At 35.3% G+C, this 21898-nt stretch overlaps 1 protein-coding gene across 1 annotated transcript in view; it reads left to right on the top strand.

Moving 5' to 3' along the window:
• The window catches only part of C4H14orf39 (chromosome 4 C14orf39 homolog), a 30946-nt gene extending 9819 nt beyond the window's left edge, over positions 1-21127 (top strand). Inside the window, exons 5-17 of the mRNA XM_074586919.1 lie at positions 3456-3643; positions 4133-4175; positions 4678-4798; positions 5819-5913; positions 10747-10892; positions 11351-11430; positions 14119-14204; positions 14298-14362; positions 15500-15570; positions 17014-17171; positions 17734-17869; positions 19312-19369; positions 20581-21127. Of these exons, the coding sequence (XP_074443020.1) occupies positions 3456-3643; positions 4133-4175; positions 4678-4798; positions 5819-5913; positions 10747-10892; positions 11351-11430; positions 14119-14204; positions 14298-14362; positions 15500-15570; positions 17014-17171; positions 17734-17869; positions 19312-19369; positions 20581-20783 (1450 nt within the window). The 3' untranslated portion in view covers positions 20784-21127. The remainder of the gene's footprint in view (positions 1-3455; positions 3644-4132; positions 4176-4677; positions 4799-5818; positions 5914-10746; positions 10893-11350; positions 11431-14118; positions 14205-14297; positions 14363-15499; positions 15571-17013; positions 17172-17733; positions 17870-19311; positions 19370-20580) is intronic.
• Positions 21128-21898: the final 771 nt, after the last annotated feature.

Here is a 21898-nt window from a genome sequence, read left to right as displayed (position 1 = left end):
GACCAGTTGTGGTTAAGATTCTAGTCAGTATTAATTGCAAATTCAGTTTTGTTCAGTAAGTGGCATTTCTGCATTTTAAAGAAATGATTAGTTATGCAATGTAACTGCTACATTCAATGGAATAAAGAACAGTCCCTGAAGATTTTCACTGAAATGTTCAAAATTCAGTGTGCCAGGTTAACCTTCTGAAGTTCTATTTTACACACAGTTAAAATTTTAAAATTCATTTTAGAGAGGTTGCTCACTTTTACTGATCTTTTTGTGAAGGGGAAGAGGTTGGTTAGCCCTATGGTAAAAAGATCATGTCAGACCAATCTAGATATCTAAATACCAATTTAGAGGTGTAACTTTAGGTACTTTAAAATGTTGCTTTGATTTTTTTCTAACTGTTCTTTTTGCCAGTTGTCCAAGACAGCAGAAATAGTATGCCTGATAGTCTTTAATTAACTCAGTTAGTAGCTTATCTGTCTTCTTCCTGTTCGGAGGTCTGTATTTGGTGAAAAATAAGGCTAAATTTGCTTTCTATGAGTATATGATTAAGCCATTTTGACTTTCACTAATTTGAGCTGACAAACCAGAGGAGCATTACTTTTAAATTGCTTCTTTAGATAACTAGTTTCAATTCCAACATGAAAGTGTTTGATCTGCTTTCCTGAGCTTAATTATAAGACATCATGAGTATAAATCATAAAATAAATTTAATTAATGTATTTTACAAAAGTGGTTGCTCAAATACAGTCCCTCTGTACTGAAGCATTTGATGAAATATTCAAATCAGCAAGATGTGCATTCATCAAATTCTAAATATTTAAATTAGGAAGAAAAGAAGTACATTTATAACTTTATGCACTGGATGTGCTTTTTAGCCTGGCATTTTGGGGCACTGAGGACCTACTGCTTTAAATGGGAAGATGTTCTAAAAAGATGGGCAGATCAGTTTGCATTTAATTAGGCATTTATTCTGGAGGTTTTAAAAACGTTCCACATTTTTTCATTGTTATTGATTTCAAGAACATATAAGAACGCTTATATGACCTGGAAGTTCATCCTGAAAATAAGTTATATGAAGAAGGAAAGAGGAATAGAGAGCTATCCACATAATGTACAGGAGTTTTATGGGTGCTGTCCTTTTCCCATTGTCATTAGATTAAAACTTTTTTCTCATTACTTTAATGCGAACAGTGCTGAATTCTAAATAGCCTGTTTAACAGTGTGAACTGGAGGATGTGAATTACTTAAGAAAAAAATAAAATAGTGACAATTTCTCAAGACTGTTATGCTCTGCTATGCTGTGTCATGCTATGCTATACTGTATACAGCCATAAATATTAATTTGTGGAAAATACATTTTGGGAAAAGAATAAAAGTTTGAGGATTATTTTCAGAAGCTTGATCTATCTGCTACAGCAAATTATTTTACTTATTTATATTTTTATATTTTTACTTATATTTTATTTGTAATGTATTCTTAATTCGATACCAGCAATTTTTTGTTGCTCAGTTATTGTTTGTAACATCTATTAAATTCAATGGAACTGAGTATTTTCCATCTTCTGTACTTGTGAAATTTTGTACAGTATATACAAATATTCAGTAAATCAAGAAACCTAGATTCCCAAGACCACCCATGTAGAAAAACAAATAGATTGATCTAATTTTCTACATGTAATTTGGGAAGTGTGAATTCCTTGGTTTCACAGTGTTGATCTACAACTTCTTTTCCCTTAACAGGCGTATTGAACTTCAGTCAGATTATCAGGAACTAATGTCTGGAGTGTAGCTTTATTTGAAAAATAAAATCTTACTTTTTTTTCACTGTGACTTTTGTTTTCCTTTTATAAGAGCAGAAGCTTCTACTGTTGAATTCGGACACAATTTTTTCTCTCTTCCATTGCCTGGACCAGCCAGTGGGCAGCCAGGAGCATCTGCCTTTCGATCTTGTTGCATTTAAATGATGAAATGTTTGAGATAAAACATGTTCTTTAAAGAGGAATACTGTATGCTTTGCAATCAGTGAGAACTGATCCTTAATGTAGACTTTATTCATGGTGCAGGTAAACAGGTGGGTCTCTGGCTTTAGTTGCTATTATGCACCGTAATTTGTTTCATAAAGGAATTTCTGGCTAATCTACAGGTGTACTAATAACTTAATATTTTGAAATTTGCCTTTCTCTATTGTTCACATAACATTTTCCTACAGGATGATGTTTCCTTCGCTTTCTGTGATTTTATATTGGTGCATTCTAATATCAAGCAACTTTGTGTAATATTTCTTTCTCAATTAAATGACTAGTCTACATTAATGAAACATGCTGGATGTCTGTAGCTGTGATATCTCTTTATAAACATGTGCCGTCTGCATAAACGCTCACTATCAAACTCGTTATTATGTATTTTGCATATGCCTAAACTTACCTTTTTTTCAGGAATAAAGGGCATAGAATGTCAACATTAAAAAAAAAATTACATCAATGAGGTAGTTCAATATTTGCAATCTATCCTGTAAATCCCTTGCCTGAGTGAGAAAACCTGAAAAAAAAGGAAAGTATTTTCCAGTGTAGTCAGTATCATTGATTTAACACAAGAGGATGGCTGTTCTGTGCAACAGCACTTTTCTTTCTCTTCTTTCCAAACATAATATTGATCAATTTTCAGCTTTATGTGATGAGTTACATCCTATTACTTGTTATGGTATCTGTTTGTTTTTGTAGTACAATTATTTCAAAAGCCGATTTAAAGTTATAAAAATGTCATGAACATTAATTGATGCTACCTACTTTAATAATTTGTAGCTATGTACTCACATGATGTCAATGAAATTATATTAGTGTAACGTTAATCTAGAGGGCAGTCCTACAAGAAGCTGAGCAGTCTGGCTCTTTGCCAACTAAATATTTAAGTGTTTGTTTAACCTTAAGCATTAATAGTCCTATTGTTGTAGTGTGACTAATGGGTGTGTTTAGGGCTTCCTTGAGACAGACACAGATTACTCAGCATCTCCTTGGATGCCCTTAGTCCAGTGATGTATCAGGCTGCTCTAAATGTGAGATGCTAGGCCAAATTCTCTTTTGCTGTAACTTTGGTATAGCTCCACTGAAACTGAACAGAGGATTTTGCTTGCAGTCAGTTTCATGATAATTACACAGGGACAAAACATTTGTCATCTGCCAGGCTGCTTTTGAATATAATATGCTCTACATTCCTTTCAGAACAATGTGGTTTGACTGTTTTTTTACATCATGAGGGTATTCTTTGTTACACACAGCATAGTCTTCCTTGAAAACAGCTGGAAGATTAAAAATAGAGCCAAATAGTGGTATATTAAATATAATCTGACTTTTTTCCAGGACACCAGCAAGTCTAATTGAGCCGATGCCATAAATTAATAGGTTTTTTTTCCTTATAAACAGTGTCTTCATGCAAAAAAAAAAATTAAATTACATGTATTTTTATAGGAAAATGTATCAGGATTACATAACCCAGTATAAAGAGATACTGAAGCAACACCGTGAAAAATATACAGAAACTGCTCTTGCACAGGAGTATTACAAAAAAAAGAAAGAACTTGAAGAAATCCAAAACAGAGTTTTGAAACGGTCTGAAAAATATAAGTTGAAAGAAGATGCTTGCTTGGATATTCTAGGTACTACTATTATCAATGCTTTTACAGTAGAGCCTATTGGTAGTGTACTGCACATTAAAAGTGCTGTACAGAAATTCTCTATTTAATTTTCCACAATTTCTCTTAAGCTAATAAAAAGATCTTCTTTTTGTTACACCATTTTTAGGAAAAAAAATCTGTAGCAAACTGAGACTTTGAATAAGAATTTAGAATATACATACTAATATTCCCTCCTCCAACCCATGAATGTAATGGGGAGAGGTTTGCCATTGGGATTCTTGGGGTAAAAAAGTCCTAAAATGACTTTAGAACTACCCTTTCAAAATTTTAAATTTATTTTTCACATCTTTTTTAGTGCTGTTCTTAATGGCATCACTCTCTATTATACTACTATTTCTGTTATGTATACTAAGTAAAGATAAGTGCTCCTCATCTATTAATTTATCTTGTATTTGTTAAGAAAATTAGATCTGTGAATTAATGATCTGAAATTAAATTTTATTTCTGCAGACCCTGTTCCTTTTAAATCCCTAAATGATTGGGCTTTACAGATGTATCCTTGATTTGTAGTGTTTATGCAGTTGGCAGGGAAGAAAGTTTATATTTACCTTTGACAACTTTCTATTAGAAAGTACAGTACTTATTTATATATTTCATAGAATGGTTTGGGTTGGAAGGGACCTTAAAGATCATCTAGTTCCAGTCCCCTTGCCATGGGCAGGGACACCTTCCACTAGACCAGGTGTTTAGAGTGGCATCATTAGGATTTCTCTGTGAGACAAGTGAAGGTCAAATAATACTTTCAGTTTAAATGTATGGGAGCATTTTGAGGAAAGAAAATAAAATTTCACTTAATGACATATCCATCAAAATGCTTCGTTAAGGAGAGGAAGCCAGATTGAAGTCACATTTGAAGATTTGTCTAGGAAGCGTAGATTTGGCAGAGCTTTCTGCACACCTACCATTTGCACTTACGGCATAGAGGGGTCAGGGATCTGATAGTATCCCTTGCTTGAAAGAAGTAATGTTGCAATCTATATTCCATAACATGAAAGTGCTTCTTCGAGGCAAAAAACACAGGAAATGTTAAAGCTTGCTGCAGTTGCTGTGCAAGAATCCATTGAACTAGAAAAAGAAGCAGAGGAATTAGAAATGAAAATCAATTATTTAAAAAAGGTAACTGCATTTTAATTTTATTTTATATAAATACTTTTTATATATGTAGTTGTATATACCACCATTATATTTTCTGAAACATAGAAAAAGTAGCGTGTTTTCAAGCATGTGGACCAATAAGATGATTGCAGTATTAGTAATTATGTTTCTATAGCATTACATATGTTTTCTTAAAGAAGAGGGGTCCATTAATGTAAAGGTTCTTAAAGCTTGCTTTCTTTGGACCTCAGTTTACACCAGTTTACTTGAGTACACAGCTTTCACTGGTCCTACTCGTTTTTAAGGCTTTGTTAATATGAATGCGTTTAACTATGCTTTACAGTATGAATCATGTAAATTCTCCTCCCCCCTTGCCCCCCCGCTAAATAAAATGTTTGTGGGGGGGTAATACTCAGAGGTAAAACTGGCTGATTTTAGACAGGAGGTCAGTACAGTTCCACTGACTAGAAAAAGCACTGATATTTCAAAAAATGATTTTGTCGGGACGTTTTGATCCAGTCCGCTGCTAGGTGGTACAAGCTCTCTCCTAAGCATCTGGACACTTTTACCTCTCTGGACCACATTTACTGTTGTGTCATCCATGCCTACTTCAGCCAGCCTTGTGCTGGTAGAAGCATATTGTGCACAGGTGGTGTTTTCTATTTATATTTTGTGATACTGTTTGACACTCATAGTTACAAACTAAAGTTCCTAATGTGGTATGTGCTGTATAAACATGCAGTAAGAAGGGATGTGGTGAATTTATTTATAAGTATGAAGGAGACCGTGTAAGGAGCTCCTTGTTCTGAATAGATACATAGAGTCTGTGCTCAAAAACTTCTGTGTTCTTTCCAGTTGTTACAGTCAGTCCAACAAAAAATATTACCTCACTTTAACCTTGGTCTGCTTATTTCTTCAGACTGTCTTGGCTACAAAAACTCTACTACTGTGCACTGATTCATCAGGTTTAGAAAACATTTGCAGCACGTAGCTATAATTTTTCAAGTTTTTTCGATTTATATTTGTTCCTTATCTTTTAAGACATTTGAAGAGACTACAGAAGATCAAAATAATTCCAAAATGATTGAAGGGAAAAATCAGAAAATTCTAGAGAAGCCAAAGTTGTTTAAAGAAAGGTACACTTAAAATGCTTTCTTTCCCTTGCTTTTATATAGAGTACTATCTCAGCATTTACACAAAGACTGCCACAAAACAAATTGTTGCTGAATAATGACTGGCAAGCTTCTCTAACCCTGGTTATGTGATTTATTTATGTAATTCTAGAAGTTTTATATTTCTTGGGGTTAAGATGGTGGCAAATTTTGATTCTTGGAACCTAAATGTATCTGGAAACATACTATTCAAAAGTATTTTTCAGAAACCTTTGTTCCTCACAGCTGCTGCTGATAGATGTGTGTGAATAATTGTACGAGTTTTGAATACAACTACAGTGACTGTGCGGTCAGAGATAAAATACATTACCTCTACTAAATGCATATTTGGGGAAAAAGAGGCAGGGTTTCACGTCATTTGCCTTCAGCTCTCAACTACTTAAGAAATTTAACTCTTAATTTAGTTCTTAAAAACAAGCATGAGTGAAAGTTTCATAGACAGGATTAATGGCTTAGTAAATTAGTCAGTGGTCATTTACAACCAGGACTCACTTTAATATGAGCTCAATTACAATGACTGAAAATCACCATCAGGACTATCTTGCACTTATCTGGAGTCCTTGTAAGTGCTGAAACATCAGCCTTAGAGCTGATGCTTTTACACCAAAATCCATTTTAAACTGAAACTCTGTCCAAAAGACTTTATCCGAATTATTTTACAATATGGGGTGCTTGAAAAAGAAGCTTTTTAGGGCTTTAAATAGGGTTTTAGTGGACTGCATCTATAGAAATGCTTCATTTTAATAATCTCTAAGAGCCTTTCCACAGGGCCATTTTAGGTCTTTAATATCTTCTTACAGACCTATGAATTATTCAGATAATTTTTTTTGGTGTGGTTTAAGCCCTTACACCCATTCTGTCTTCTTTTATAAGCTTCTTGTAATTGGCAAGACCTCAGAAACATAGGGAAGCAAGAAATCCACTTTAGTTTTAAGACTAGCTAAAAAAAAAAAAAGATGGGAAGCACTCCCTTTGAATTTTCAAAGAAACCCACGTATGTTCAGTCTGCAGAAAGCAAAATACTGATTAAAGACCTATTATAAAAGGCAGAGATTGTGCTCTGCGCATGGAAGCATAAGAAGCACTCAGTCAGGCTCCTCATGGAAAAGAATTCATAGGCTACATTGCTGCACCTGCAGTTTGTATGTTTACTTCTGCATCATGGAGTCTTCAGGTCTTTGTACCTTCACCTGAAGCTGTGCCTTGATTGCATATAAGTAGATCTTTTTGGTGCTCTTACTGAAGCAATAATCCCATGGCTTGTGTCATGGTTATAAGATGTTGTAAACATTTTACACTGTCCTAACTCACATTGCCTTTTAACCTCCATGTATGCGTTTATGTGATACAGCAAGTGGTATCAGACCATAATCTGGTTATTAATTAATGTTTTTTCTAGAGTAAATTTTAAAGCTTAATTATGTCAAAGATATCCATAACATGAAGGCTTGTAGAAAATGGTATAAAAATTGTTTTTAAAAATCCCCATTTGGTATTAGTGTATTAAAAAAAAAAGTCTTCACTAGAAAGCATAGAAGTGTCTGATTAAGTAACTACTGATGTTAAAACGGGCCTATTATGAATCTGTGATTGTAAACACTGTGAAAAAAACAGTGGGTTTTTTGAGACATAATGAGTCTCATAAATTAAAACCTTTGCAGACTCAAGGCAATGTACAAAAATATAATAGCAGAATGTGGGTACCAAAGGCAGTAGTCCCATGAGCTGTTCTGCAGTCACTATGAGGTTGCAACCAAGCAAAGAGAACTTTGTGAAGACAAGGAGATACCTTAATCTTTTGCCACAAAAGAAGAGGAAGAAGAATAAAAAATAAGACTTGTACTGATGAACTGATGCAGACCAGTGTGAAGAGAAACCAGCAGAATCAAGAGAAAGAACTAAAGAGAGCAATGAAAGCACTGAGCAGAGCAATGTACCCATGAAATGCTTTAGAGGGCTACAAGACAAGAAACCAACTTGCAAGTTAATAAATAGGTGCTGATATGTATGTTCTCCTTTGGGCAGGAGGATGGCAGTGTAACTGTTCTTGTAAAAGGCTCGGAACATTTTAGTTTGAATCACTTATTGCTGGCCAGGTAGTCATTGATAAGCATGACAGCAAAACACAGATTCCTCTTCTCATACCACCTGTTTTCTATGATTAGTGGGCTTTCATACTTCAACAGTTATATAGACAAGTATCATAGTTAAAATTTCCAAATCAAGAGTTCTAATCAATCACCAAATAGAACTTTACTCTTTTGAAGCCCTGGTCTTGATTTTCCAATTAGAGATTATATTTATTACATAGGAAGGCTGACATCTTGAACTGTGCTTTGGCATGTATCATGTTCATTTTCTCTGCTTTTGTAAAATGTTTACAAGAGGTTTAATCCCATTATTCTGTAATTTTGTGGTTTTGGTTTGTTGGTTTTTTTTTTTTTAATTTTATTGTATTTTGAATTTGATTATGTGTTAATTCCACGTCTAAATACCTAAAACTTCTTACGTTCCAAGTGAGAGTTTTCCGCTAAAACTTCTTGTAAAGGATATTCCATGGTGGATTATTGCAGATTTTTCAGAATCTTTGCATGACAAGTGATTAGCTTTTACTGATCAAAGAAATAAACTTTGTAATATAATTCTTGGAAAAATACTTACAAAGCTGTTTGTGGACTTCCAGATGTAAACATATACGAAGAGTCAGCCCAGAGCTGACCACAGCCTCATAGTCAGTTATTAGGGCAGCTAGTTATTAAAAGTCCTGCTTCCAAAAGGACTTGCTGACATGCGCCCAATTGGAATACTGAACATGGCTTCAGTAGAGAGTCCTGGTAAATACCACAGTAGCAACTGTGATTCTTCGTATGTAATCAAATACACTTGATTCCTATAATAACTATATAAAATCATATTAATCTTTGGGCTTCATTATGCTACAGAGAAGAAACTACTGCTGAGGAAGTGGGATTTTATTTTGACTTAAGAATATCTATTTTTTTCTTTGCACTTTAGTAAAAAAAAGTTATCTATTTTGCAGTATGGATCAAGATAAAGATTTTTTTTATCTGCTCAGATGTCTGCTAACAATGAAGTAGAGAAAGAAGATAATGATCTTGTTACTGCAATTTGGGCTATTTTGAGCTTCAGTATGCAGTTTGATTTTTCTTTCAATGGTTATTAATTATGTCAGAACTTGCGCATTTTTTTTTTTTCAGTAGCGTTCTTGGGGAGGGAAGGGAGCAGGTGTATTACATATGCATAAAGTTTAACTGCAGGCTCTTTTGGGAGGCTTTGTTACTTAAAAAAATGTATATCTTAAGAGCTTCTGAGTTGTGTAACTCTGCCATTGATACATTCTTCTGAATAGGTATGCATGGTAAAAGAATGCTTTCATTCATGGAGAGTGAATTTTTAGAAATACAGAATTGTCTGGTAGGCTTTATAGAAGCACATGGAAACTGACTCCAGAAACTTTTAAAAACACAATTTGTCACCCTAAATTCTGTAAAACCAGAATGGTTTATGGCAATCTAACTCATGACCTCAGCATCAGCAGCCTTGTTCAATTCATTTTTGAATGATGATTGTGGTAAAGTGGCCAAATAAGCCACTTTGAACAAAGTGAAGCAGATTTAGCCAGACTTCTATGCTTAGCTCTGTTTTTATTTCTCCTTGTTTTTGCACTCTCTGCAGCTGAATTTAAAGATACACCATCCATATACACATATTGTTTCCTGTAGTACACATTCTTGACACAGGTAGTACCTATAATTACTGTCACTGAAAGAAATACAGATTCTTTTTAATCTTTTATTATTCCTGTTTTTTTTGATCAAAGTATTAGGTGGTTTATGTAGTTTGTTGGGTCTCAGTCCGTCAGAGCACTTCATGTATGTGTAACTTTACAGGTGAAGATAGTCCTTTTTATCAGAGTTACTTGACTGAGGTGCATTCACGGTTTTATGTGATCGTGGTTGTGCATGTATATTACTTTAATGTGTTGTTAGGTCCATATATCTTAACCAGTGCTTTGAGTTTGGTATTTTTTCAGTAGTATTGCTAATTTTGCTCCACACTACCTTATAAAGTGCATCCTGCATTTTATCTTATTTTTATTTATGGAAAATTTCAGGAAGAACAAGACTGCCTTAATTCTTCATTTGTCCTGAATAGCATTGTTTAGTCAGCTGTAAACCAGATGTTGTAGCTAGAAGCACAGAGGTGCTAAGCAGGAATGCCAGAGAGAAAATAAAATACAATTAATTATTTTAAAAAATGGTAAATGTTCCTGTGCCAAATAGCAACTTTTCCCTGCATCATTCTGCTAATCTTTGTCTTTCTACACTGTACTACACAGATAATTACCCCACATGTGAAAACACCTGCTGCAGTTTTCTCTTTTGTGTACGTATAGTGTGAGTATTCCAGACAATCTTGGAGAGAGAAAAGGTGTTTTTAAATGTGAAAATGTGATTTCAGAACTACAATAATGAAGTACTTTGATTAAAGTGTAAAACCCAAAACTACAAATATTTTTCTTTGATACTGGCAAAATTTAAGTCAGCAATGTTCTTATGATTGGCTTATTACTACTTTATGTCATCTTCTTTCATTGATAGTCTCTGTCTGATATTATTTAAAGAAAACTTAAATTTTTATCAACTGCTGGAGCTGAAAGAGGTAGAACCTCCCTGGCAGCATGCATCTCCCTTGAAAACTCTACTTATTTGAAACAGTTATATTTTATGATTTCCTTTGTTTTGTAATTGTTAACTTAAATTTTCTTTTTTTTAGGATATTTGAAGAGAGTGAACGGAATGATCCGTCTTTGCTAAATGAGAAACATCAACTGTACAAACCACTACATGTCCCATGCATTCCTCGTAAATTAGTACACTCTGTACAGAGTATTAGATTCCCAATGCAATGGACAGAAACAGGTGCAGTGTGCTTAATGATCTTTCTGTGAGAATTTTGGATTATTTTTGTGTAAATGAATGGCAACCATGATTACAAATGTAGCGAACTGTTCCTACTGTGGTGGTTGAAGCCAGGCTTTCAGTGGAAGTTGGGTACGTACCTGTTTTTATGTTCTGAAAATCTATGTCTGATTTCTCTCTTTTCTGTGCAGTGAGTAAAGTAAGATGACAGGTATACCTGATGCATAATATCAGAAAAATCTGTAACATAACTTTATCACTGTTTGCATAAATACAGTAAATATTAACTGAGTATTATTTGCAGTAAATTGATTGATACTTTCGTATTTTGTGATGATTTTCTTTTTAGATCATTTAACAGGAAAAATTATAAGCTTTGTTCCCAAGTTCAGTTTAACAATGCCACGCTTTGGATACTTAATCCTTTGGACAATATTAAGTAATATTTGTTAATTTAGGGAGAGAAGACAAAGAAAGACCTATGGAACTTTCAGTGGCCACTAGCAGTTCCTCCAGCCTTGCAGAAAATTCATCACAGGTATTCATCTCTCCCACTGGTAAAACCATGAGATTATATAATCTGTTTTATGTGTTTTTTTTAAATTTAAAACACTTCAAGTATACCTAGTGCTATGATATCTTACATAAAACTTGTTAACATTGTAACCAGGACACTAATCTTGATAATCTGCTATTAGTTGATAATAAAAAAATTTCTTTGGTACCATTTCTAATTCAACTGAAAATACGTATTTTCTTACAAAGTGCAACTGGTAGTCATAGTAAGCATTCTAGTGACAAACTTGAGGTGGACTATTCAAATAATTTTGTATAATAGTTTTTAAAATTTAGAATAACCTTTGTAGATTCACGTGTTTGTATGTAGCAAATTTTTGAAGTTCTCAAAAAGGAATATACTGATTATTATTATTACTGATTATTATTTATATTATATTATTAGAAGGAATATACTGATTATTATTATTATTACTGATTGTCAGCCATCTATTCCGTAATGAAGGATTTTGTAAAGAATTAAATGGGCAGGATGCTATACAGGACCACCTACAGTTAACAGCTCAGTTCTGAGGTTTAACCAGAAACAAAAATCTGGGCTGAGTGGAATAAAACCACGAGCACCATTGCTTTGTACACTTGAGGAGTCCACAACTACATCTTCCATCTCTCACCCATAAACAAATAGTTCCCATGGCACTTTTTGAAAAGGTGAAGTGTATTGCAGCTTAATATCTTAAATATACAAACGCAATAAAACAATCCTGAAACAAGCCGGAGGAACAATTTGCACAGTTATGAAAACTACTAACAAAATCTCATTAAGTGCAAGAACATTGTCGCAGTCTGGGCCGGGTTGGCCAATGACAAGGCAACAGATGCTCTCCCCCATCTCTCACTCCAAGGAGAGGAAGAAGAAAGAACAAAGAGATTTATGAGTTTAGAAAAACCTAAACTATTTTAATGAAATATTATTAATAAAATAAAAAGGAAATAACAAAATAGATACAATATATACAAATATACACTAAACCATATCAATCTCCCAGGGAGATGGCACTGGGAAAGTTCCAGACTGGACTCAGTGACAAACGGGAACTGGAACACACTGACGGGAATCAAAAGGCAGATGAGCTGACAGGGTCCTCCTCGGACATCAATCACTGAAGAAAGAGAGCCATTGAAGAAGCAGTCCACAGAAGACGAGCCCTTGGAGAGAAGCCAACAAAGAAGAGCCAACTTTCCCCCTTTGATTCCTCAGCTTTTATACTGAGGAATATGCAATTGGTCAGTTTGGGTTACCTGACCTGTCCACGCCTCCCCACAGGTGTGACCCCTCCACAGGGTAAACAACCAACTCAGCTGACCCTGGCTGCCACAGAAAGTTTTGCTGAACAGAAAGGTGGCTCTGCTCCCCCCCAAACCAGGACAAACATTCGTAGGATCAATGGACTGTATAAAGATAAGGTAAGGCCATAGGAGGTCAAATAAACAGTTTGCAACTGTGTTCGCTGTACAGAAGCTTGTGGAAGTTTCTATACCAAACCCTTTCTTTTTAAGGGACATCTCACTGGATCTATTTAAACTCAAATGTTAATGAACAATAAAAATCGTAAAGTAAAAAATTAACAGAACCAGTTGTGATTTTCTTCAGAATTTCAAGGGAACTGAAGGATAAAGTGAGTTAATCACTAAATGTTTTAGAGTGGAGCCTGTAGTAGAAGAAGCCTTCATAAGACAACATGGAACACGACTAGGAGAAGTTTCAAGCAATTCTGATTTGTGACTGGCTGAGGGAGTTGGATGTGATGAGGATGATGGAAGAGCTGTTGCCAGGGTAATCCAGAGATGAAGAAGGGACTCTGTGACCTGGAACTGCATTTAGAGAATAGTGGGAAGCAGTAAGTCAAGGCTAAGGGAACTTTAAGAAAGGGTGATGGCAACAAGGAAAAGAAGATGGAGTCTGAGGAAAAATATAAAGTTTGGAAGAAAGGAGGTTTCTATGCTTCAGAAAAGGAGTGCTGTAAACCACAGGAGTTGAGTGGCAGACAGATTCTGCATAACCAGCCCTTTTGTTCCCCGCTCTGAATTGATTTCAAGTTGATACGCTTTGCAAATTAAAACCAAACCTGAACTTGCAGCTCCCTGTGAAATAGCATTTAATCTGATGCTGAGCCATAGTACCACTCTGCTCTTTAGGCACACGTATATGCTACATATAAGAGTTAGGGCTTCTGATCTCATGAAAATCTGTGAGGCAGGATTATTTCCATGTTTTCTGCAGTTTTTCAATCCTGACAGGAGTCGTGTTTCCTGGTTTGCGTACTCACTTTGGCCTTTGGAGGTGGAGACAGGCCTGGCTCCAGCGTTTTCTGTGTTGTCAATCAGGAGCAACCTGGCTGCAGTAGTAGAAAACCTGGATAAAGTTTGTAAATTATGTAATGTTATTTGTATGACAGAAAAGTTAATTATTCACCTCTAATCATCAATGCTGTGAATGAGACTTTAGAAAAAATTATGGAAGGTGTTTTGGGTATCATGCTGTTAAAATGTAGGTAAAGCAAAGATAAGCAAAAAAGTTTTTATGTTTCCTGACTCATAAAAAGAGGTTAAGAGAAGGGACTTCCACAGCCTAAGGAGAAACCAGAGTGATATTGTTGAAGTGACAATTTCATATGCTGCCTCATTTGAATTTTTTGCTATGTTTTAGATAGTTATTGATGCTGCAGGGACTAATAACCCACAAATTGCCCAAGTTCCATCAATAGCAAGTTTACAAAACCAAATGCAATGCAGGTAACTTTTCTTTAACAAAGTAGTTTTTATTCTTGAGATTAGGGTTTATGGAAATAATCCATATTCACATAAACAGTAATTTTTGTCTTTTAGATTGGTAATTCCTCCAAAGCAGATGAGTTCTAATCAACAGTTTGAGAGTGAAAATGCAGTAATAGGTAAAGTACCACTGTCGTTTTTTTGATAGGATGTGCAGTTACTATATGCTGGATCACATAAGTATAAACCAGAAAATTATAGGGGCCAAATTTTCATTCTGGTATTAAGTGGGCCACCACTTAATATTCCTTTTAGTATTTAGTATTCCTTTTCGCCTTTGATTATTTATTTCAAACTTTGAGTATAGCAGACAGGAAGTGTCCTAATTTATATAGAGACTGAACTGCTCAGTAATGTGGGATTCATTCTGCATTGACCATTGCTAATGAAAGGAACCTTCCAGCATGTCTGCTCTAGTCTCAAATTACTTGGGTAAAATGAAATCCAGTCTGAAAATCTGCCCAGAAGGCATGAGAAAATGCAAAGAAAAGAGATACAATAAACTCAGTAATTCAGGAATCTTGAAGCATCAAATTAAGATTATTAAAGACAAAAATTAACTTGAGAAATACTTACAGAATTCTTACAGAAACAAAACAAAGTAGTTACAAATGCATCTATAGTTTTTGAAATCACAAGGCACTGAGCTTCAGTTTAAATATATTTTTTTCTAATTATACTGCCAATTTAGATGCATGTCAAAAATTATAGTCTGTTTTTTTTTATAAATGGGATCCTAGTGATGTGTCCTGAAACACAGGATCTTAACCCACAGTGCCTGAAACGTTGCATTGTTGAAGCTTAGAGCAGAAAGTCTGATAATATCCTCATTTCTCATCCTGACTTCTGCCCAGTTCTTTAAGATACACTTCATCGGCACATCATATGGATGTGCTTTTTCTATTGTTTCCACCTGGTTTCTATTGACTGATATTAGGACTCTCAAAGGGCAGTAGCTGAATTAGCCAAACATAGCACTCTCAGGGAGAAATACCTAGGTTTGAAGAACATACCAAACCATATGAAGCAGCCTAAGCATTGCTTTAACAACAGCGAGTAAGTGGCAGAATGAGAGGTAACTATTATGGACATAGACACAAAGTGGATTATTATGAAAACTACAGTCAGGACACTTTCTTACCAGTAACAATGTCATGTTAGTAAACCTTTCTCAAGAATTCTTTCCCACAACATAATTTTTGTTTATCCAATTAAAATGCTGTTATAATACAAGCAGTGCTGTCATTTTTGTATAGCAAACCAAGAGGCCAAATGTGGTGGTAAAGAAGGAGAAGATGAGCCAAAGGATTCCTCGTATATACCTCAAGTAAGTAAAGCATTTCTTATGTCAGTAGTAGTTACTTTATTTAGAATAGTCAAACTATCTTGACATATTTGAATCTACTGGCAAGAGGTAAGTCTCAGAAATTGGCAAAGTGACTCATTATAAGGCGCCGAACAGGTGAGAAGCCAATCAGTGCCTTCTGATTACTAGTACTTCTGATCATTGCTCTTGATCGTGTCATAGGCTATTTAGGATGACTATCCTATGCACGTCTTAGTTTTTATATAAATTGGTGCATATCATTTTCATCAGTGTGAGCTGGTGAAACATTTTTAAAAAATGTTTGCATTTCAATTTCATTTCTCCCACAAAACTATAGTGAATAGGCCCTGTGCTGGCTACAGAGTCTGTATGGCTCCATTGGCACTGCTTTTACTGGCTGCGCTTGAATGCGAGATTAAGCTCACCATGCCGTAATAATCAAGAGATTGTATATACAGCTTGTATATATAGGTGATATCAAGATGTGGTTTAACACTGGCCAGCAGCTAAGCACCACACAGCCACTTGCTCACTACCCCCCCACAGTGGGATGGAGAAGAGAATCAGAAGGGTAAAAGTGCCGGGGGCTGAGACAAAGACAGTTTAATAGGTATAGCAAAAGCTGTGCATGCTAGCAAAACAAAATAAGGTATTCATTCACTGCATGCCATCTACAGGCAGTTGTTTAGCCATTTCCGGGAATGTAGGGCTTCATCACACATAATGGTTACCTGGGAAGACAGATGCCACAACACCAAACAGCCCCCCTTTCGCTTTCCCCACAGATTTTATTGCTGAGCATCATATGGTATGGAATATCCCTTAGGTAAGGTGGGGTCAGCTGTCACAGCGGTGTCCCCTTCCAACTTCTAGTGCGCTCCTAACCTACTCACTGGCGGGGCAGCATGAGAATCAGAAAAGGCCTGGACGTTGTGTGAGCACTGTTCAGCAATAACTGAAACATCCCTGTGTTATCAATCCTGTTTTCATCACAAATCCAAAATATAGCACCACGCAAGCTATGAACTCTCAGCCAAAACCATTACACAAGTTCAAGTCTGAGATATTCCTCGTCTTCTTGTTGGCTCTCTACAGGCTGATGCCTGTGGAGAAGAATGTCTTTAAAACAGTATTCACTCTGATGGAGTTTGCTCCACAGAATCCAAGTGCGCATTCTCATTTAACATTTTCTAAGGAAGACAAAATATCTCATATATAGTTTCATTCACAAGAAGTCCATTTTAAATCAGATAAATTAGGGTTACCGTATTAAGTGTGGTGAATACGTACTGTGACAATTTTATTAAAATCCTTTTACTTTTCATGAGAATAAAACTGACTAACCCTAAAACATATAATTAATATATTTATAGGTAAATGTACTAATGATATTTTGGGAAATTTTATATGCCATAAACATTATTGTATATTTCTTTTTAATAGGACATACAGACATGTTTTAAGTCAAATGAAGATAATCCTGACACAGCAGAAGAAAGTGCAGAACGTTTTTTAAAAGCACCTGAAACACCTGAGTTTGTAGGAACACCTGACTCAAAGGGGAAGAAACCCCAGTTCTCTAAAACACCTCCATTTGACTTGTATGATTTCAGCTTTTATTTAGATTTTGAGCAAAGTTGCATTGATGTATATTGTATAAGCATTTCCACTGTTTTTGAAAGATACTATAGAAAGGCTTCTCTAGAAGGTTTTCTGAAAATATTCAATTTTTTTTCTGCTTTACACTAGGTAATTTATTATATTTTCTTATGCTAGGTAATTTATTATATTTTCTTCTTTCAGTATCATTTCCACTTGAAGCTGTTTTGAAGGAGGGTGTCTCTGCTTAGAAATATATGAGACACAGGTTCTTTGTAGCTCCTTTGCTAAAATTGTTGTATTTTCCTGCATTTTTATTTGTTACACCAATTGCTATCTTTAGACAGTTTTTTTGGTAAAAGGGTAGGGAATTAGTAAAAACACCACGTCACTTTGCTTTAAAGAGTTGTGTTACCCATTCTGTGTTGCAAGAAGCAGTTATTGATGGAAGCTATGGGAATCTAAAAAAGTGACAAAATAAAAAAAGAAAAAATAGAAGAAAAAAAGCCCTCTATGCTACTTTTAAAAACTATTAATGTAACTTCTTCCTTTCTGTCTTTACAGCATTCACAATTTAGGTTGTGAAGAAGGAACATCAAAATCTCCTGCTTTCTTTTCTTTCATGAACTTCTCACAGAAGTCACCTGGCTTTAATTTATTTGATTCTTCTGTGTTTGGGGCAGAAAATTCATCTGATGAGGTAAAAATGAGTATTTGAGAATATTAGATTTCCGCAAAGCAGAATATGCTAAGGAAACAGCATTGACAGTGAATGAGATTTTTCAGACTGGTTATCTTTGTAGCAAATAATTGTTTTATTAGCTTGCTTAATTTTACATTTGATATCCTTTGAAAATGCTTATCTTCTTTCCTGGCAATCTCCCTATGATGACTCCAGATCAAGTATGAATCTTTCCCATATGGGCAAGATTGGATCTTGTGCAAATATACAGGTGACTAGATTCACAAAGAGTCTTCCGTCTCAGTATTGCAATGCAAAACTTTGGGGACCCTAGCAGAATTCAGAACTCGTATGCCTGTCCTGTGTGATTTTGTCTTACTGAAGTGATCAGTCGGGTACTTAAAATTTTTCTTTTTCCCCTACATTTTTCACAAAATGCAGAACACTGAAAAAAGGACGAAAGGGCTATTTATTAGGAATATTGAAGAGAAAATATGGATTAGTTAAATGGAAGAGATAGGTAGGCAACTAATTGTAACAGGGAGTGGAATCCAGGTCTTCCTTTTCTTTTGCAGGTTCCCTAACTATGGTGCTTTAGAGAAATTTTTACTCTCGTGGGCTAATAGATAGATAGCTGGGTATTCAGGATAGATGTGTGTCAGTGCATAGTGCAATGGTTAGGTATCATTCCCTGGCAATGTAGATTCGAAGCCCATTATGCAAACAAGGGATTTGAACCCAGTTATCTCCTGTTTCAGTGGGTGTGCTCAGTCTTGAGGTTACTAGATAAAAGCTGAAGGAGGGAAGAGGGAAAATACTATTATATTTTGCGTTTGGCAATATATGTGTTGTTGATAACTCCTAGTGTGAATTGTTTAGGAGTGACGTTGGTATTAAGTCACCTAGTGCTGTCAGAACCGCTTTTATTTTGTGCCTGCTCAGTGGCAGAAACCAAGAATTTACTAGCCTGTAGCAGTCACGTTAGATGGGAGTTTTGAAGGACTTAGATATCTGTTATAAATCTACCCTAAGAACTCTTCTCAACAGTGATGAGTGGTTATTCTGCTACTCTTTCTGGCAATATTAGGTCCTACTCAGTAGGCAGTGATTATATTGCTGCTTAGAGGTTTTCTAAAACGTCACAGAATGAAGTAATTTTGAATCTTTTCACTTTAAAAAACATCAATAATTCAGATCAGATTTTGGTCTGTTCTCAATCTGATGATTTTTCCAGAAGAATGGAGGGAGTGCGTTTGCAGATGTAAGCTAATATCATAAAACCTGTATCATCAAAGAGTTCACCTTGCAACTTTATGGACTGATACATACATAACTGCAAATTTTGTGAAGGCTGCTAACGTTCACTGAGACCAAGAACGAATGAACTTACTAGATGTCAACATTAGAACTTATCTTTTGTCTTTCTCATTTGTTAAATAAAATGGCTGTTTACATTTCAGGCAGAGGAAAGTTATTCTGTGGGAAACTTGAACCCTCTGTCCCCACACAAAGATATTGGTAAGTCTAAAAATCACATATACTTTTGTATACCAGCTGTCTTCTATTTGTGCTTATGTGACTGACAAGCTTATGATCCTGCTTAACAAGGCACCTTTGGTTGTCTAAAAAGGTGTTTGGTTGTAATACTGCAGTTCAGTGGTTTGTTGCGTTCATTTGTGTTTTGACTATCATAAATCTTTCCCTGTGTGTTTGGCTTCAAATGTATGAGAAGTCATGAAAAAAAGGTACGAGGAAAACAGAAATAGGCATAGTGTTAAGTGTGCTTGAAGCAAACTGAGATGACCTGCAAAGGAAAACAAAAATGTAAGTGTCAAAGCTTTTTCACTGATAAAAAGAACTGTTCTTTTAATGGAAAAAACTACAGTATTTGGTAAATTCACCCTTTAATTTAAGGCTGCCAGCTTAGCATTGTAAGAATACATCTGTTGGGTTTTTTCCTCCCTCAACTAAAATGAAAATAAAGTTTCCATTTGGTTAAAGAAATTTTGATAGTAAACTTCCATCAGTTTAAACTGTTGGAGGTACACAATGTTAGAGAGAGGAGAGTCAGACTTAATACAGCATCTTCCACTCATACTGAGCCACGCACATTCGCACATTCTGTGTGAAATCCTGGCTTTACTGAAATGAAAGGCCAATTTTTCATTATATTGATAGGATCAAAACTTACTCTTGATCAAACACTTTTCTGAAGGGAACTGTAATCTGCTCTTTTGTTTTGAGGTGCTACAAGTGCAAAGCCACTTGAAGTGTATTTTTATAAGGTTGTATGCATTTTTCTGTTGTAGAGAAAAGTGTATGAATTTTCTGTTACTAAATATAAAACTCGCGTGTTTTTCTGTCAGCTTTGTTTCTCCAAGTATTTCAGTGGTTGATCTCATTGTTCTGTAGAGAAGAAATAATCTGCAAAAATATGTCAGTTTACAAAGACCTCTGTTGCTTAGTATTCAAAATATTTCACCCAGTATATCACGCAGAAGCGTTTTGTTGTTCTAAATCATTCAAGTACTTCACACTTCATTCTGTGTAGGTTCTAATAATGCCCTCCTTGAAGTACCATTTCTAGTGCAGAAATAAACACACAACAGTAGGCTGATACTCATCAGATGCTGGGAGTAAAATATTAGTAAAGAAACATACTATGCTGAATGCAGTATTCTTTCAGTAAGATTTAATCTCATAATAAATATAATGTGTATTCCATATAGGAAGCTTGTTTGGGAAATCAGAAAGTGAGGATGCATTTGCCTTTCCTTTTCCTTCGGAGTCGACTTCTCATGCATTTGGAGATGGAAAAGATGACTTCAGTTTTCCATTTGCATTTGGACAGGATCAGAGATCATCACAGTCTCCTTCTATGAAAGGTTTTCATTCTTCTTTACAAAATACAAAGCCATTTACGTTCTTTTGAATACCTTTGACTTCCTTGTAAATTCTTTTCCTACTTAGCCTTGACAAATGTTTTCAGTTTCTGAAGTTAAAGTACTAAGCATTTAATCTTCTCCTTTCTTTTCATGTAAGAATATGTTATTGCAATTGTTGCAAGAGCATGTGTATGTTCATCAGGCACACATGCTTTGAGATGCAACTCTTATTTTTCTTACTTACTTTCTAAATATGTTGTTTTCATAAAATGTTATGATATGTTCTTGCTAAATTGTCACTTAGAAGCAGCAGAAATGTCATTTTACAGTAGTGTGTTGAGTTAATTCAATATCTGTGAAAAAGCATCTAAACTTCTAGAGGAGTACTTTCAGCCTCTGATAGGAACTAAATAACTTGTATAGAAAGTGTTAATGAGAGTAACTGTTACTGTAGCAGTAAAAGCTGAATTTGAGTTGAAGACAATGTTCTTACATTAGCTGTTAATACACAGAATATTTATAAAATTTTTGAAATAAACATTTTTGTTAATTTTGTGTGAAGTTTTGTAGGTATTTCTTAATGTCAGAAGTTAAATAATGTCGCAGTTGTAATACGTAGCATTTCAACTTCTGTCTTTCTAACTTGAAACACTGAAAGCAAGTTCCTTCCTCTTTATACAGTATGTTTCAAAAAAAGATACAAAAGCAGACAGTTCCAAAAGTCTAACTGTGGTCAGTACAAGTATATCCACTGGTCCTCCACAAATGTCTTTCCCTAGAGAAAGGGGATCCTCTTGTCTGTGTAGCAGGGGCTGTTTGAGAGCAAAGTGTTATTTGCTCATTACCATTTGTTGTTTGCAGTTACTGCCCCTGTGGTGCTGATACAATAAATGGGCTGTGTACTAGTTCCTCATTCCTCGATGCAGAGTCAGGAAAGTTAATTTGTATCGCTGTTGAAAGTGTGGAAAGCTAACTTAGCTGACTCTGGACTCCAGTAGATGAGGAACAGGTATTACGCACATGACTACAACTTAACTAGGAGCCAGTCGCCTCCAGCAGCGGGATAGCAATGGGAGCTGGGAGCTGTAATCTCTTAAAAGCAGTGCAGCTGTCTGCAAAGTGGTAATATGGTTATGCTGTGTACTTCTACTGTGAATCCTTG

Source organism: Larus michahellis, chromosome 4 (genome assembly GCF_964199755.1).
Source record: "Larus michahellis chromosome 4, bLarMic1.1, whole genome shotgun sequence".
Lineage (NCBI taxonomy): Eukaryota > Metazoa > Chordata > Aves > Charadriiformes > Laridae > Larus > Larus michahellis.
Note: the sequence above shows the minus strand (reverse complement) of the source record. Positions and strands in the feature narration are given on the sequence as shown.